The 17,842-nt window shown below is 47.0% G+C and overlaps 2 protein-coding genes and 1 long non-coding RNA gene across 4 annotated transcripts in view; 2 read left to right on the forward strand and 1 right to left on the reverse strand.

Annotated features, from left to right (window-relative positions):
• HHATL (hedgehog acyltransferase like) overlaps nt 1-4,299 on the forward strand; it is a 25,960-nt gene extending 21,661 nt beyond the window's left edge. For both annotated transcript variants that reach the window (XM_083377003.1, XM_083377004.1), the window contains 4 exons: nt 162-197; nt 354-555; nt 1,300-1,441; nt 3,136-4,299. In XM_083377003.1, coding sequence (XP_083233129.1) covers nt 162-197; nt 354-555; nt 1,300-1,441; nt 3,136-3,257 — 502 coding nt within the window. In that variant the 3' untranslated portion in view covers nt 3,258-4,299. The remainder of the gene's footprint in view (nt 1-161; nt 198-353; nt 556-1,299; nt 1,442-3,135) is intronic.
• The window catches only part of LOC310648913, an 11,553-nt gene extending 5,188 nt beyond the window's left edge, over nt 1-6,365 (reverse strand). Inside the window, exons 1-2 of the long non-coding RNA XR_014494177.1 lie at nt 6,319-6,365; nt 4,761-4,877 (exon numbers count right to left, since the gene is read on the reverse strand). This is a non-coding gene — a long non-coding RNA (uncharacterized lncRNA). The remainder of the gene's footprint in view (nt 1-4,760; nt 4,878-6,318) is intronic.
• A 570-nt stretch (nt 6,366-6,935) lies between these two features.
• Nucleotides 6,936-17,842, forward strand: part of KLHL40 (kelch like family member 40) — a 16,094-nt gene continuing 5,187 nt past the window's right edge. Inside the window, exons 1-3 of the mRNA XM_083376988.1 lie at nt 6,936-8,162; nt 10,796-10,956; nt 16,511-16,618. Coding sequence (XP_083233114.1) covers nt 7,020-8,162; nt 10,796-10,956; nt 16,511-16,618 — 1,412 coding nt within the window. The 5' untranslated portion in view covers nt 6,936-7,019. The remainder of the gene's footprint in view (nt 8,163-10,795; nt 10,957-16,510; nt 16,619-17,842) is intronic.

A 17,842-nucleotide genomic window follows, 5' to 3' on the forward strand; every position in this document is an offset into this window, starting at 1 on the left:
TCATTGATTGCGCATTCAAGGTTGGATGTTGGTCATTGTGATCTGATCTTGGATGAGGAAGTGAACAGATCCTAAACTGGCCACATAGATGTGTGGATTTATGTTACACCATAAGGACAATTAATAAACTAAGTTTCTTTTATTGTCTGCATCTGTTTCAGGCACTTTGATAGAGGGATTAACGACTGGCTGTGCAAGTAAGTGGTTTTGGATTGCAATTCATATTTGGTGCTTTACAACTATGGAAGATGTTGTGGTCTCACACAAACATGGGATGGATCCTTTACCAACAAGAGAACAGACCCACCAGCTAGTCTCCTAAACCTCACCTGTTATGTTGCTTTGATTTTCAGATACGTCTACGATTATATTGGGAAGGATCATGACAACATCTTGAAGGAACTCATGGCCACCATCTCCACGTTTGCCATCACCACCCTCTGGCTGGGCCCTTGTGAAATTGTCTACATCTGGTCCATTTGCAACTGCTTTGGTCTCAATTTTGAACTGTGGGTGCAACAGTTTTTCCAGCTGAAGCCGTTTGCAGAGAAAGAGGTGCTAAGTCCATCCTTCGTGCATGGTGTCCACTTTGTAAGATCTTCCAAACCAGAAATCAAATATCAGAAGAAATGTCCAAAGTATCTGGCAGTTTGGTGACCTCTTCTATCCCCCCATATTTTCAAGAAATGAATCATTTTGGATGATGTTGTAGAGGTCAACTCATGAACAAATGGGCGATTCCTAGCTTCTAGATGTCTATGTGCCTGTTTCATGGATATTTTAGTGAGTTGTATCTACAGGTAGTCCTTGACTTACAACCATTCATTTAGTGACGGTTCAAAGTTACAATGACACTGAAAAAGGTGACTTATGACAATTTTTCACACTTATGACCATTGCAGCATAACTGTGGTCACATGATCAAATTTTGGGCACTTGGCAACTGGCCAGTATTTAGGACGGTTGCAGTGTCCCAGAGTCATGTGATCCCCTTTTGTGACCTTCCAACAAGCAAAGTCAATGGGGAAGCCGGATTCACTTAACAACCATGTGACTAACTTAGCAACTGAAGTGATACACTTAACAACTGTCACAAGCAAAGTCATAAAATGGGACAAATTTCACTAACAACTGTCTCATTTAGTAACAGGAATATTGGGCTCAGTTGTGGTTGTAAGTTGAGGACTACTTATATTTTAAGAGAGTCTTATTTGGCTTTGAAGCATAAAAATTTGGGCGGGGAAATGAGGTGAGAAGCATTCCTGTCCTCCTTATCTCACCGATGTCTCTTCTTGGCAGGCCAACATGTCCGAGGCAACCTCTCGACGAATCAGAGGCATCTTTGGGGCAGCCAATTTCTGGGCAATTGTCTTCTACAACATCCTTGCCCTCAACAGTCTGGACTTTGCCCTTCTTGTTGCCAAGAGGATCTTCCTAACTGGTACAGTAGCCTTTTTCTAGCTCAGGGGCTCCAACCTAGTTAGTTTCACCATATCTGGTGTCAATTTCATTATCTGTTTCATTCTCCACCTATCATTTTCACTTTTCACCTGTCAATTTCCCTCTGCACTGTCAATTTTGTTTTTCACCTGTCAATTTCACTCTTCACCTGCCAATTCCACTCTTCATCTGTCAATTTCACTCTTCACCTGTCAATTCCATTCACCTGTCAACTGCATTCTTCACCTGTCAATTTCACTCTCCAACTGTGTTTTACTCTCCACTTGTCAATTTTACTCTCCACAGTTTTAATTTCTATTTGTCAGTTTCACTTTCCACATGTCAATTTCACTATCCACCTGTCAGTTTCACTGTTCAGCTGTCAATTTCACTCTTCACTTGTCAGTTTCACTCTTCATCTTTCAATTTCACTAACCACCTGTCAGTTTCACTCTTCACTCCTCAATTTCACTCTCCACTTGTCAATTTCCCTATTTACTTGTCAATCTCACTCTCCATCTGTCAATGTCACTCTGATGGGCATTGGTTTCCTGATGTCTAGGAATTACTGGGGACCTGCAGCTTAAGGCTGGGCCTGCTTTTTGAGGACACCCCTCTGTTCAGGGCAGAAAAGGACTCATCTCCTGATCAAGGAGAAGAGGGTCTGCTATATTTCTGAGTAACTCCCACGCATCCCCTGAAGATTCCTCAGAAGTTCAGGGATGCCTTTTCTACTCAAAATGTTCCTCCTTGGCTTCTCTCATTGAACCCAAGTTCCTTTTCAAGCTTTGCAGAGGAAACGCTTGGAAAGTGAGTTTGCTCTTCCTCAATGGGACACATATTCATCTTGTGTCCAATTTTGTTGCTCAAAAGATATGACAGCCCAGGCAGGCTAACTCCATGTTAATAGTATCCTCTGACTCTCTGTCCCTCTCTCCCTTCTTCCCTCCCTTTCCCCCTCCCTCCCTCCCTCTGTCCTTCCCTCTCTTTTCCTTGCTCTGTCTCCCTCTTTCCCTCTCTCCCTTCCTCTTCCTTTTTCCCCTCTCCCTCCATTTCTCCCTTTTTCTTGCCCTCACCCTCTTTCCCTCCCCTGCTCCCCTTCCACCCTCTCTCCCTCCCTCCCTGTCCCTCTGTCCCTTTCTCTCTTCTCCCTCCCTCCCTCTCCCTCCCTCCCCCTCTCCCTTCTTCGCTCTCCTTTTCTCCCTCCCTCTTTCCCTCTCTCTCCCTTTCTCTCCCTCTCCCTCTCCTTCTCCCTTCCTCTCTCCTTTCCTCCCTTGCTACCCTTCCACCCTCCCTTTCTTTCCCCCTCTCCCTCCTTCTTTCTCTCTCCTTCCCTCTCCTCCTCTCCTTCCATCCCTCTCCCCTTTTCTCTCTCCCTTCCTCTCTCCCTCCCCAATTCTCCCTCCTCCCTCCCTCCCTTCCTCTCCCTCTCCCCTTTCCTTCCATCTCCTTCTTTCTCTCTCCCTCTCTCCCTCTTTTCCACCCTTCTTCTCCCTCCCTCCCACACTTCATTTCCATCTTCCCCTCTCTCCCTCTTTCTCTAACCTCTTCCTCCCTTCCTCTTTTTCTCTCTCCTCCTTTCTCTCCCTCACTGCCTCTCCCTCTTGCCTTTTCTTGCCCTCCCTCCCTTCCTCTCTCCCTCCCTCTTTCTCTTTCATGTTCACTTTCTCTTTCTCATATTTTGTCACATTTCAGGTTTCCCTCTTAGCACCATCTCCATCTGGTTCATCACATACTGCGGTGTGCAACTGATCAAAGAAAGGGAACGGATTCTGGCTATAAGGGACGAGGAGAAGGACAAGCAAAAAGCAGAATAATGGAGAAAGGCAAAAACAAGATGCAACTCCGGGGCATCTGAGATTTCTTTAACCCAGGTGCCTCAAAACTGCAGAAGAATGACAAAGTTCTCCTGCATTGCTCAGTTTTCCAAAATAAAACATTTATTTATGCAAACATAGGAAAAATGTTTTTTTTTATTTTAATTCCATTTATATCCCGCCCTTCTCCGAAGACTCAGGGCGGCTTACAAGCTTAGCAGTAGCCTTCATTCTATGTATATGCCTGCTTATTAGGGCTTTCGCCCCCACCCCAAGCAGCATTATTACAAAGTCAGCTTAATTGCCCCCAACAATCTGGGTCCTCATTTTACCTACCTCGGCAGGATGGAAGGCTGAGTCAACCTTGAGCATGGTGGGACTTGAACCTGCACTAATTGCAGGCAGCTGGTGTTACTTAAGGAGGCATTAGCCCACTGCTCCACCAAGGCTCTTTTCTTTTTTCCTTTCTCCCTCCCTCTCTCCCTCCCTCTCTTCCTTCCCTTCATCCATCCATACTTACTTACTTCCTCCCTCCTTCCATTCCTTCCTTCCTTCCTTCCCTTTTCTTTTTTCTTTTCTTTTTTTCTCCCTCTCTTTCCTTCTTTTGTAATCTATTCTTTCTTTTTCCTTCCTTTCTTCATTCTTTCCTTCTCTCCCTCTCTCCCAGTTTGGATGCCCATGTGGAAATGATGATTACTCCAAAGAGCTGGGGTGTGTGTGCGGCATATAGTCAAAAAAAGTCAAAATGGTGGCCATGCCTACAATCAATGTTTTTATAGTCATTGCACAAGCAAAGCCTCATGATTGCCATCTCGACTCTTTGACCATGTCCTACCTACAGGCACCCTTGGAACCAGAATTTATCTAATGATACTTCCTGCAAATTCCTGAAGTCCACCCTCAGCGAAACTCAAGATTACACTGCCAACTGAACCTACAGACTTACATGCACAACTCGAGACATGTAGGGAGAATCCTTACCCACTCCTTTTAATATAAGAAAGCCCCCATACTGGCAAAATAATGCCTCCACCCCACCCCGCTGAAAGAGAAAAGGCTTCCTTGAAATAAAATAAACTCAAGCCACTCGCCTCTGTGAATGGATATTTAGTTCCACAAACTGTTCCATTCATAAACAAAATGCCTTCAGCTGTAAGCTTCCACATAAGGCTGAAATTGATTGAATTTAAAAAGCAGAGAGACAAAAGACACCTAAAACTTGCATTCCCTCACCTGACCTTAAGGACAGATCATGGTTTCCAGCCACAATGGAAACCAAGTCACCACAATTAGAATAACCAAAGACACACACTTGGCCCAACAAGGCCAGAAATCTCGATCACACGGCCCCAAAATAATATAAAAGCCATCCACTCACCAAACCAGGCTGTTAGCTGACCCAGAACCCAACACTATTGTCACTGCAGTTTCTGGCTTCCAAAATAATAATAAAAAAACCTCCTTTTCCATCTTCTCATTTCGTCCGTGCGAATTTCGTCTTACCAGCTGGAGAGAGCAAACTGGACTTTTGCCTTCCAACAGACAGGTTGCCATGTTGCCATGCAGATTGTCCTCAACGTATATCCATTCATTTAGTGACCATTCAAAGTTACAACAGTGCTAAAAAAAGTGACTTATAGTCAGTTTTCACATGACCGTTGCAGCATCCCCATAGTCACATTATCAAAATTGGCAACTGACTCACATTTATGATGATTGTAGTGTCCCAGGATCACATCATCCCTTTTTTGCAGCCTTCTGACAAGCAAAGTCAATGGGGAAGCCAGGTTGACTTAACAACCATGTCACTAACTTAACAACTGGGGGGATTCACTTAACAACTGTGGCAAAAAGATTGTAAAATGGGGACCAAATCACTTAACAATTGTCTCATTTGTCAATGGAAATTTTGGGCTTTGTTGCCGTTATAAGCTGAGGACTACCTGTCTTTGAAGATTATAGACAACCCTATTGAGTCTCCAGCCAAAGAAGATGATGGTGCTGATGTTTCTTGTTAGGTTCTATGTCTTCTTCATGACACAGAAAGCCAGGACTCCTGATCAGGAAAAATGAGTCATCTGGCCCTTGGCTTTGAAGGAACAGGGTCAAATAGCAAAGATGGTCAGCCAAGGATGCAGTGGCCCCATTCAAGACTGTTCCTAACAGCCGAGTCAGAATTTAAATGAGCCTCTGGACCTTCTAGAATTTGCAGATGGATCTATAGTTAGATGCCATCTTGAAAATGAGTAATCTAGTTGAAATGGTACCAAGAAGAGACAGGATAATTACAAATCCCACCTCACATGAGGAATGAGTCCCCTTGACTAACATTATTCACACTGTTGAGTCATAAGCTGGTTTGCTTTGGGATTAGTATGAGGTCTTATCTCATACAAGATGGTCTGAAACCCTTCAAAACATACATGGTCATCTGTTAGAAATGTATGAATGGTTTCTGCATTGGTCTACTCCAGAATAGAAACTGGGAGATGGTGAGTTCTAGTCCCACCTTATATATGAAAGCCAGCTGGGCAACTTTGAGCCAATCGCCGGGAGATGCTGAGTTCTAGTCCTGCCTTAGGCATGAAAGCTGGCTGGGTGACTTTGAACCAGTCCTTCTCTCTCACTCCAGCCCACCTCACAGGGTTGCTGTTGTGGAGAAAATAGGAGAGGAAGTTGTGTTGGATTTGTTTGCTGCCATAGCTTATTTGTAAAAAAATAATAAAGGCAAGATAAAACAAACAAATAAATAAATAATTCTATTCTATTCTATTCTACTTCCGTTCCATTCTATTCTATTCCATTCTACTTCCATCCAATTCTATTCTACTTCCATTCCATTCCATTCCATTCCGTTCCGTTCCATATTCTATTCTATTCTGTTCTGTTCTGTTCTGTTCCCTTTCCATTTCATTCCATTCTTATAAGGTAATATTATAATACAATATTATGTTATTATTACATTGAATACATAAAATACAAATCTAATTTATTCACTTCAACTGTATTTCCCTCTCAAACAAACTTCCAAAAAGAAAAACAGTGGTCCTTCCTCACAAACCTTTGCGGAAAAGCGAAATCCTACTCGACCCCCAGCAATTTCTTTCGACCACACCAGAGATCAAATGTCTTTCTTTCTAGTTTTATTTTGCTCTTGATATTTTTAGCTTGTGAAGTTTAGCTCAGGGGATTTAGAAGATGAGGAGGGAGCTTTGGCATGTGTGTGTGTGTGTGTGTGTGTGTGTGTGTGTGTGTGTGTGTGTATGTGTGTGTATACTTTTTTTTCTGAAAGTGGGATTAAACTGTTCCTCTTTATTCCTGAGCAACAGCTGAATTCTCAATTTTGCAGCCTTAATGTCATTTTCATCCCATTACCCTTATTTTTCTCACTGGGGATTCTTCAGAAAAATGTTCATTGGTGTGAGACACACTCCGGTCATGAGCTAAAGTTACACACTCAGCTGTTAGTCAGCCTTCTGTGTCATCCTCTCCCCACAAGCCCAGCCCTTCAGTTTCTCCTATTAAAAAGTGATCAGCTTACATGAGGTCCTGAAAAGATTTATAATGCTGCAACTCTGTGTGTGTGTTTGCGCACGCGCGCAAGCGCACACGCACATATATTTATGCTTCTCTATATAAATCCCCCTGGCTATCTGAAGTCAAGCAGATAGCGCCAGCAGCAGAGCAAGAGGTCCTTCAGCAGTCTTCCAGGAAGCAAACGTGGTCTACTCGGGTTCAAGGAATTCTCAAGAGGTTTCCACCATGGCGACGTCTGTGCCAATGGAAGAAGGTGAGGAGATGCGTCTTTATCAGCAAACTCTCCTCCAAGATGGGCTGAAGGACATGTTGGATCATCAGAAGTTCCTCGACTGTGTCTTGAAAGTGAAAGGGAAGGAATTCCCATGCCACAGATTGGTCCTGGCGGCCTGCAGCCCCTACTTCAGGGCTATGTTTCTCTCGGACCTAGATGAAAGCCAGAAGAAGGAAGTCAACTTAGAAGATGTGGATCCAGAGGTCATGAGTAAGATCCTCCATTACATCTACACCTCGGAGCTGGAGCTCACAGAGCAGAACGTTCAGGACATCTTCTCAGTAGCCAACATGTTCCAGATCCCTTCTATTTTCACTGTCTGCGTCTCCTTCCTTCAGAAGAGGCTCTGTCTTAGCAACTGTCTAGCCATCTTCAGACTAGGATTGATGCTGGATTGTGCCCGTTTGGCAGTAGCTGCCCGTGACTTCATTTGTGACCGGTTCTCACTTGTCTCCCGTGATGAAGAGTTTTGCCAGTTCTCTCCTGACGAGCTGATCGCGATCATCTCCAGCGATTCCCTCAACATTGAGAAGGAAGAATTGGTCTTTGAGGTGGTCATGAAATGGGCCACAGCCAAAGACCAGGACAGCCGGGTCAAGGCACTTCCAGTGGTCTTTGAAAGCATCCGCTTCCGTCTACTGGACAAGGCTTATTTCAGGGACAAGGTGGAGAAGAACGCTGTGATCAAATCCAGCCCGGACCTTCTCAAGAAGATCCAGTTGGTGAAGGACGCTCACGAGGGGAAACTAACAATGGTAAAGAAGAAGAAGAAAGAGAAGAAACACGAGGACCAGATTGTCAATGGACAGTTGGATGAAGAAGAGATTGAGAAAGAAGAGGAGACCCTACCAGGGATATTGAATGATACGATGCGTTTTGGGATGTTCCTTCAAGATTTAATCTTCATGATTAGTGACTCGGGAGCTGTGGCTTATGACCCGGGGGCCAACGAATGTTATTTTGCCTCCATTTCTGCTCAGATTCCCAAGAACCATGTTAGCCTGGTCACACGAGAAAATCAGATTTTTATAGCTGGTGGACTTTACTTCAATGAAGATGACAAGGAGGATCCAATGAATTCTTATTTCTTGCAGGTATTAAGTTTCTCTTGGCTTTGGGATGGATCTGGGGGGTCTCACTCACAGTTTTTTTTGGGGGGGGGTTCCTAAACTTGCTTTGGAAGGGGGATTCAGTTAGGATATTTCTCAGTTTCACTTAGGCTCACCTTCAGCCCAGTCCGGATTCCAATCCTGGTTCCAACCGAGGTTGTCCTATTGAGGTTGGGAGAAAGAGAGAGACTCTTGCATAATTGTAACGTACGCCAACTTTCCCTTGCGTGGAATATTATTAATTTGTCAAGAATGCAACAACTGCCTCTCCGGATCAAGACAAAATGTCTCTCTGTCCCAGGGTGCTGTTTCCAACAGGTGACAGCCACATGCCTGTGGAAACTGACAATCATAATCTTCCCTTGCTATATCTCATCAGATATTCAGATGGAACGCTTGTGTTCTTGAAAATAAAAGAAGATACAATAGAATGTCCTTGCTCTAGCCAAGAATGATCACTCTTTCCCAAATCTGTCTGTCTCTATGTATCTATTTATCTATCATCTTGATTTTGGTCTATTACCTATCATCCATCTATCTATCTATCTATCTATCTATCTATCTATCTATCTATCTATCTATCTATCTATCTATCTATCTATCTATCTATCACCTATCTATTTATCAATCTCTCACCTATATCTATCATCTATCCTTTAATATCCATCATCTTTTAACTATCTCCTATCTATTATCTATCTGTCTGTCTGTCTGTCTGTCTGTCTGTCTGTCTGTCTGTCTGTCTGTCTGTCTATCTATCTATCTATCTATCATCTATCTATCTATCTATCTATCTATCTATCTATCTATCTATCTATCTATCTATCTATATCTATCTATCTATCTATCCATCTATCTATCTATCTATCTATCTATCTATCATCTATCTATCAATCTGTCACCTATATGTATCATCTATCATTTGATATCCATCATCTTTTATCTATCTCCTATCTATTATCTATCTATCTATCTATCTATCTATCTATCTATCTATCTATCTATCTATCTATCTATCTATCTATCTATCTATCTATCTGTATCTATCTATCTTTATCTATTATCTATTAACTATTTATATCTATGTATCTGTCTCTCTTTTTCTGTCTCATCTATCTATCTATCTATCTATCTATCTATCTATCTATCTATCTATCTATCTATCTATCTATCTATCTATCTATTTATCAGCCAGCATTCACACGTCTTAAACCTGCAGAGGTTGAAAACCACAGTTTTACAGTTTTATGCAAAAATTCAAATATCGCAGGAGCAGTTCAACCCTTTTTAGGAAGGACATCCATTTTTGGAAAGTGATCATCAGGGTTCTTGGCAACAAAAAAGTTATGTGTGGTCAAAAAAGCCAAGATGGCAGCACAGAGGTGTGATTAAAGCTTCTCAGATTGTTGCAACCACCATTTTGATTTTTTTGATCACAAAGACTTAGCAACCAAGAAAGGTGTGAAGCGACATTATCAATTTGCCTTTCAAAGTAGACATTTTGAGGTGACTGTGCCCAGCAAAGAGGCAAAAATGTCAACACGGCTTCCATGAATGTATGATCAAAACTCTATCATTTTTACTCTATGCCAGGGGTGTCAAACTCAATTGCACTGAGGGCCACATCAGCATTGCGGTTGCCCTCAGGGGGCCAGGTGGGTGTGGCCAGGGTGGGCGTGGCCTAGTGGGTGGGTGTGGCTAGAGTGCATATGGCCTACTGGGTGGGCGTGGCCAGCTCTACATCGTTGGCATCAAGGGTGCCTATGGGGGCCTGGGCAGGAGTGGGACAGATCTGAGGGTCTCTGGCAGAAGGAGGGTCTCTGGGCCAGGGCCAAGGCAGTGGGGGCCGTTCCCTCACTGTTTCCAGGATGGCTTCGCGGGCCACATGAAACCACTTCGCGGGCCGGATCTGGGCCCCGGGCCTTGTGTTTGACATGTCTGCTCTATGCGGTGCACAAAGCCAGGCCTGCCATTTTGACTTTTTTTACGCCCTCCCTTTGGCTGCCCTGGCGGCAACCACTAGGACATGAAACAAAACCCTTCCTCCAAGTCAGCCATTTTGTGAAGGACCCCACGGCATATTCTCCCCCTCTCAATCTGCTCCCTGGTCTCCAAACAAGATTCCCCTTCAAACTAGAATTAACGCATCATTCTCAGTCCTCAAAAGTCAACCATTTATTTAGTGACCGGTACAATGGCACTGAAGAAAATGACTTATGAGCATTTTTCACACTTATGAACGTTGCGGCATCAACACGATCACGTGATCAAATGCTTGGCAACCGGCTCCTATTTACGATGGTCACAGCATCCCGGAGGGTCATGTGACCCCCTTTTGTGACCTTCTGACAAGCAAAGTCAACAGGGGAAGCCAGATTCACATAACAACCACGTTCCTCACTTTACAACTTCAGTGATTCGCTTAATGAGGTTGTAAAAGGGGGCAAAAGTAACTCACCTAATAACTGTCTCGCTTAGCAATGGAAGTGTTGGGTTCAGTTGTGGTCATAAGTCGAGGACTACCTAGTCAGAAATCCAGCAGAATAACTTCAAAAAAAGGATGAGGCTGCTTTCATAGGACGGAGTTTTCCCACGACTGTCTTCTCTTTCCTCGGCAGTATGACCACCTCGATTCGGACTGGCTGGGGATGCCCCCGATACCATCCCCCCGTTGCCTGTTCGGACTCGGAGAAGCAGAAAACTCCATTTTTGTGGTCGGGGGAAAAGAATTAAAGGAAGGTGAAGAGACCCTGAACTCCGTTTTGTGTTACGACCGGCTGTGAGTACCAAATCTTTGTAGGAGGAGGCATAAATTACCTACAACAATTCACTTAGTGACTGTTCAAAGTTACAATGGCACTGAACAAAGGGATTATGGACATTTTTTCACACAACCATTGCAGCATCCACCCCGTTCACATGATCAAACTTCAGACGCTTGGCCACTGACTCCTATTTATGACGGTTGCAGCGTCCCCGGGGGGGGTGTCACGTGATCCCCTTTTGTGACTTTCTGACAAGCAAAGTCACTGGGGAAGCCAGATTCACTTAACAACTGTGTGACTAACTTTGCAACTTCAGAGATTCACCTAACAACTGTATCAAGAAAGGTCGTAAAATGAGGCAAAACTTACTTAACATATGTTTAATTTAATTTAATTTAATATTTGCATTTGTATACCGCCCTTTCCCTGAGGACTCAGGGCGGTTTACAGGGAATTAAAATCGAAACATACAAAAGTTAAAACCAATTAAAAAAGCATTAAATTCACCCTGTAGATTAAAACTCCAGTTAAAATTTTCTCCTCAGCCTGGGCCCGAGAGCTCAAAGAGCCAGGTCTTCAGGCCCCGGCGGAATGATCGGAGGTCAGGAGCAGTCCTCAGCTCTACCGGCAGCTGGTTCCAGAGGGCAGGCGCTCCCACCGAGAAGGCCCTATCCCTGGGTGTCACCCGCCGGCAATCTCTCACCGGCGGAACCCTGAGCAGACCCTCCCTGTGGGAGCGCACTGGGCGAAGGGCATTTGATGCAGGCAGCAGGTGTTCCCTCAAATAACCCGGACCCAGGCCATGTAGGGCTTTATAGGTGATAACCAGCACCTTGAATTTCACCCGGAGGGCAACCGGAAGCCAATGCAGCTCGCGGAGTAGAGGTGTTACATGGGAGTATCGGGAAACCCCCATTACAACTCGCGCGGCCGCATTCTGCACCAGTTGAAGCCTCCGAGTGGTCTTCAAGGGCAGCCCCATGTAGAGAGCGTTGCAGTAGTCCAGACGGGAGGTCACAAGCGCATGAGTGACTGTGCGTAGGGCGTCTCGGTCCAGATAGGGGCGCAATTGGCGCACCAGGCGAACCTGTGCAAAAGCCCCCCTGGTCACGGCTCCTATGTGATCTTCAAAATTGAGCCGTGAATCCAGGAGGACGCCCAAGTTGCGAGCCCTATCAACGGGGGGTAACACCTCACCCCCCATCGTTAGAGGTGGAGTAACTTGGTTAACCCGAGACGCCGATATGCACAGCCACTCAGTCTTGGCGGGATTGAGACGAAGCCTGTTTCTCCCCATCCAGACCTGAACCGCCTCCAGGCACCGGGACATCACGGAGAGGGCATCACTGGGTTGGTTCGGGGTGGAAAGAAAAAGTTGGGTATCATCAGCGTACTGGTGATACCCCACCCCAAAACCACGAATGATCTCGCCCAGCGGCTTCATGTAGATGTTGAACAGGAGGGGCGAGAGAACCGACCCCTGAGGGACTCCACAAATGAGAGACCTCGGGGCGGATCTCTGCCCTCCTGTCAACACCGACTGCGAGCGGCCCCGGAGGTAGGAGGAGAACCACCGTAAAACGGTGCCTCCCACTCCCAGCCCCCTGAGACGCCGCAGCAGGATACCATGGTCGATGGTATCGAAAGCCGCTGAGAGGTCTAATAGGACCAGGACAGAGGAGCAACCCCTGTCCCTAGCCCTCCAGAGATCATTCACCAGCGCGACCAATGCCGTCTCCGTGCTGTGTCCAGGCCTGAAGCCCGATTGGTACGGGTCCAGATAATCAGTTTCCTCCAGGAACAGAGGGAGCTGATGCGCCACCACACTCTCAACAACCTTCGCCAGGAAGCGAAGGTTGGAGACTGGACGATAGTTGTTTAAAACAGCCGGGTCCAAAGCAGGCTTCTTGAGGAGGGGTCTCACCACCGCCTCCTTCAAGGCGGCAGGGAAGACACCCTCCTTCAAAGAAGCAGTTATTACTGCATGGAACCAGCCTCGTGTTCCCTCCCGAGCCGCATAAGCTAGCCAGGAGGGGCACGGATCCAACAAACAGGTGGTGGAGCTCAGTCTCCCCATGATCCTGTCCACATCATCAGGGGAAACAGGGTCGAACTCAGTCCAGATAACGTGCTCAAGACCGCCTGATTCCTCCACATCAGACTCTGCCCAGTCAGAGTCCAAGCCGGTCCGGATCCGAGCGATTTTGTCCGTCAGATGATGACTAAACTCCTCGGCTCGTCCCTGCAAGGGATCCTCCCTCACCTCCTGGTTAAGGAGGGAGCGAGTCACCCTAAACAGGGCGGCCGGGCGATTATCTGCGGACGCGATAAGGGCGGCAAAGTAGTTAGACTTCGCCGTCCTTATCGCCGCAAGATAAGACCTTATGAAGGTTCTTAACTGCAATCGGTCGGGTTCGGATCGGCTGGATCTCCAACCGCTCTCTAGACCTCGTCTCCGACGCTTCATCTCCCGGAGCTCCACAGAGAACCATGGAGCCCAACGGGATCTGCGCCGAGTCAGAGGTCGCATGGGTACAACACAGTCGAGTGCCCTGGTGGCAGCCGTTTCCCAGGCCTCCACCAGAGCATCGACTGGGCTGTGGGTAAGGGTGATAGGTATCGGCCCAAGCGCCCTCTGGAACCGGTCCGGGTCCATTAGGCGCCTGGGGCGGAACCACCTGGTCGGTTCCGCCGCCCAGCGGCGGGGGATGGCATGACGGAAAACCAGCCTCAGGAGGTAATGATCTGACCATGACAGAGGGGTGATGGACGGAGAACCCCCTCCCAGATCATCCAACCATTGTCCAGACAGGAACACCAGGTCGAGAGTATGATCCCCCTCGTGAGTAGGGCCCTCAATAACCTGGGTCAGGCCCATGGCTGTCATGGAAGCCATGAACTCCCGAGCTAACTCCGACGACCCCCCCAGTGATGGCAGGTTGAAGTCACCCAGGACTATAAGCCTGGGGAACTCCACCGCCAACCCTGAGAGGGTGTCGAGCAGCTCAGGCAGGGCTGTTGCCACACAGCTGGGCGCCAGGTATGTGAGCAACAAGCCCAGCTGAACCCGAGGACCACATCTCAAGAGGAGGGATTCACTCCCGGCCATCTGGACAATGGTGGCCTCCCGAGGACACAAAGTCTCCCGAATAACCACTGCCACCCCACCACCCCTGCCCTGAGCCCGTGGCTGGTGCAGCACCCGGAAACCTGGCGGGCATAACTCGGTGAGAGGCACCCCTCCCTCCGAACCCAACCAAGTTTCCGTGATGCACGCTAGATCCGCACATTCCTCCTCGATCAGGTCACGGATGAGGGGAGCTTTGTTAACTACGGATCTAGCGTTAAAATAGACCAACCTGAGCTCAGGGGCCTGATCACCCTCATCCCCGGGTAGGAGGGTGCTAACCGGAGGGTCGGAGCGCGCCACCGCTCGGAGATAGCGGGGGCGCGATCCCAGATGTTGATATGGCCCTCCGCGCAAACACCTGCTGCCATACCCTATCGCCGTGGGGATTCGATGCCCCACCCCCACATTCCCAGCGCCAGCAGCCACCTCCCCCGACCCCGTCCCGTCGGGACCTCTAACAGGTCCAGACTGAGTGCCGGTTATAGATTCCTTCCCCACCCTCCCCCTCCCTAACCTCTTAAAATAACCGGCTAAGAATCTTATCAGGGGCCTCTTAGCGCGTCTTAACTCGAGGCCCCTGTCCAAGCCCAACCACCTCTCGGAGTCCCAAAGCTTGGACCCGTCATTAAGGGGAGTATGGAAACAGGCGACAGGTCGCGCCCATGAGGCAGGAACCGCCCTAAGGGCATACAAGTCCGCTTCGGAATAATGATAAATCATGTTGCGCTCGAATAGTCTCTCAGGGCCGATGTTGCAAATATAACAAGAGGATTGCTCGTTGATGGTACATAGATGGAAAAAGAAAAAGTCCAGTGGACGTATCTCTCAATCTGCAGAGCCATCTCAGCTCTCACATGTTTCACTTAGCAACATGTATTTTGGGCTAAACTGTGGCTGTAAGTCGAGGACTACCTGTATGGATTTCCACAGGGAGAATAAATGGGGAGCCAGGAACTGAGAATAACATGGGGGAAACTGAGGCTGATTTGTATCCCTATCCACTTCATCCTCACTCTTGCCTGTCCAAAAATGTAGCATTTGGTCATTGCAGCCAAATTTTGGTTTCCTGGACCCCCTGCCCTTTGAAAATCTTTCGGTCTGTTTATTTCCTCCTAATATTTATTTATTTTGATTTATTTAGAAAGAAATTTACTTGGCCGCCCAAATCTCTCACTCATGGTGATTCCAGCCAGCTTACAGAAATAAAAATCCATATGCAAACCTCAGTAAAACCCAATGACAGCCTGGTGATGACAAAGAAACAAGCCACGATGGGTGGGGTACTTTTTTTTAAAAAAAATCCCATTTATATCCCGCCCTTCTCCGAAGACTCAGGGCGGCTTACAAGCTTAGCAGTAGCCTTCGTTCTATGTATATGCCTGCTTGTTAGGGCTTTCGCCCCCCCCAAGCGGCATTATTACAAAGTCAGCTTATTGCCCCCCAACAATCTGGGTCCTCATTTTACCTACCTGGGAAGGATGGAAGGCTGAGTCAACCTTGAGCCTGGTGGGACTCGAACCTGCACTAATTGCAGGCAGCTGGTGTTACTTTAGGAGGCATTAGCCCACTGCTCCACCAAGGCTCTTGGTGCTCTTTGAGCTTGGCTGTTTTCTCACAGAGGTTTCAATTAGCAAACATTACCAACCAGTGCACAGATGATGTTATCTAGTCTGATCATGAAACATCTGCAAGAAAAGAGAGCTCAGATAGCACCAAGGACACCACACTCCTTCCTTCCTTCCTTCCTTCCTTCCTTCCTTCCTTCCTTCCTTCCTTCCTTCCTTCCTTCCTTCCTCCTCCTCCTCTCCACAAACCCACTCCCTTCCACCACTGATGATGTTACCTAGCTGGGTTATGAAGAAAACCATGCAAGAAAACCACCAAGCTCAGCATCAAGGACCCCACAGTTCTTCTCCTGCTCCTGCTCCTCCTCCCGGTAAACCTCATCCCCTCCTAGCACTGATGATGTTACCTAGTTGGTTCATGAAATGTCTGAAAGAAGTCAAGCTCAGACAGCATCCACAGTCCTCCCTCCCTCCCTCCCTCCCTCCCTCCTCCTCCTGCTCCTCCTCCGCCTGCTCCTCCTCCCGGCAAACCCCATCCCCTTCTAGCACTGATGATGTTACCTAGTTGGGTCATGAAATGTCTGAAAGAAGTCAAGCTCAGACAGCATCCACAGTCCTCCCTCTCTCCCTTCCTCCTCCTCCTCCTCCTGCTCCTCCTCCCGGAAAACCCCACCCCCTCCTAGCACTGATGATGTTACCTAGTTGGGTCATGAAATGTCTGAAAGGAAACCCCCAAGCACGAAAACACATTGGTTAGCGTGTGATACACCAAAAGACTGCAAAAAACTGCAGGTTTGCTGTGCCCCCCCCAGAAAAGGGGAACCCAGATCTTGTGTCCCCCCCTCCCCATCCAACCTCTCTTCTCTCCTTCAGGTCCTTCAAATGGGGGGAAGCAGACTCTCTGCCCTACGCCGTCTACGGTCACGGGGTGGTGTCCCACGATGACCTGGTTTACTCCATTGGAGGCAAAGGGAAGGACAGGTATGTGTTCGACTTACAGATTACCGAAATTCATTAATCAATGCAACAGTTTTCCTCCTGAAGTTGTGGGAGGAGGCTTTCGAGAAAAGATTGGTCAGTAATAAGGTAGCCTGCCTTGAGCCGGGGGCTGGACTAGAAGACCTCCAAGGTCCCTTCCAGCCCTAGAATTCAATGGGTTTAGAAGGAAGGAAGGAAGGAAGGAAGGAAGGAAGGAAGGAAGGAAGGAAGGGAGGGAGGGAGGGAGGGAGGGAGGGAGGGAGGGAGGAGGAAGGGAGGGTGGGAGGGAGGGGAGGGAGGAAGCGAGGAAAGAAAGAAAGAAAGAAAGAAAGAAAGAAAGAAAGAAAGAAAGAAAGAAAGAAAGAAAGAAAGAAAGAAAGGAAGGAAGGAAGGAAGGAAGGAAGGAAGGAAGGAAGAAAGAGAGAGAGAAAGAAAGAAAGAAAGAAAGAAAGAAAGAAAGAAAGAAAGAAAGAAAGAAAGAAAGGGAGGGAGGGAGGGAGGGAGGGAGGAAGGAAGGAAGGAAGGAAGGAAGGAAGGAAGGAAGGAAGGAAGAAAGAAAGAAAGAAAGAAAGAAAGAGAAAACGGGAGGAGAGATAAAGAAAAAGGAAGAAGAAAGAAGGAAGGGAGGGAGGGAGGAAGAAAGAAAGAAAGAAAGAAAGAAAGAAAGAAAGAAAGAAAGAAAGAAAGAAAGTAAAAGAAAAAACGGGAGGAGAGATAAAGAAAAAGGAAGAAGAAAGAAGGGAGGGAGGGAGGGAGGGAGGGAGGGAGAAAGGAAGGAAGGAAGGAAGGAAGGAAGGAAGGAAGGAAGGAAGGAAGGAAGGAAGGAAGGAAGGAAGGAAGGAAGGAGAGGAATTTCCTGACAGTCAAGAAAATTAATCAGTGGAACAGCTTGCCTTCTTTTCAGCCATATAACTTTATGATCTTTACAAAGTTATGACTCACAGCAGGTGTAACATAAATGATAATTTATAGGTCTGCCCGACTCACAAAGACTCTGGACAGCTTACAGGAAAAAAAAAACCAAACAGAAAACTTAAGTGACTTAATCCTCGTATTTACAACCATCACAGCATCCCTGCACTCCTGTGATTAAAATTCAGGAATTTGGCAACTGGTGTGTATTTATGACAATTGTGGTCATTCTCCGTGACCTTCCCAGCTACCTTCGAACTAGCAAAGTCAATGGGGGAAGGTGGATTTGCTTAACAACCACGTGATTCACTTAAG

The sequence above is a fragment of the Vipera ursinii genome, assembly GCF_947247035.1.
Source record: "Vipera ursinii genome assembly, chromosome: Z".
Taxonomy (NCBI): Eukaryota; Metazoa; Chordata; class Lepidosauria; order Squamata; family Viperidae; genus Vipera; species Vipera ursinii.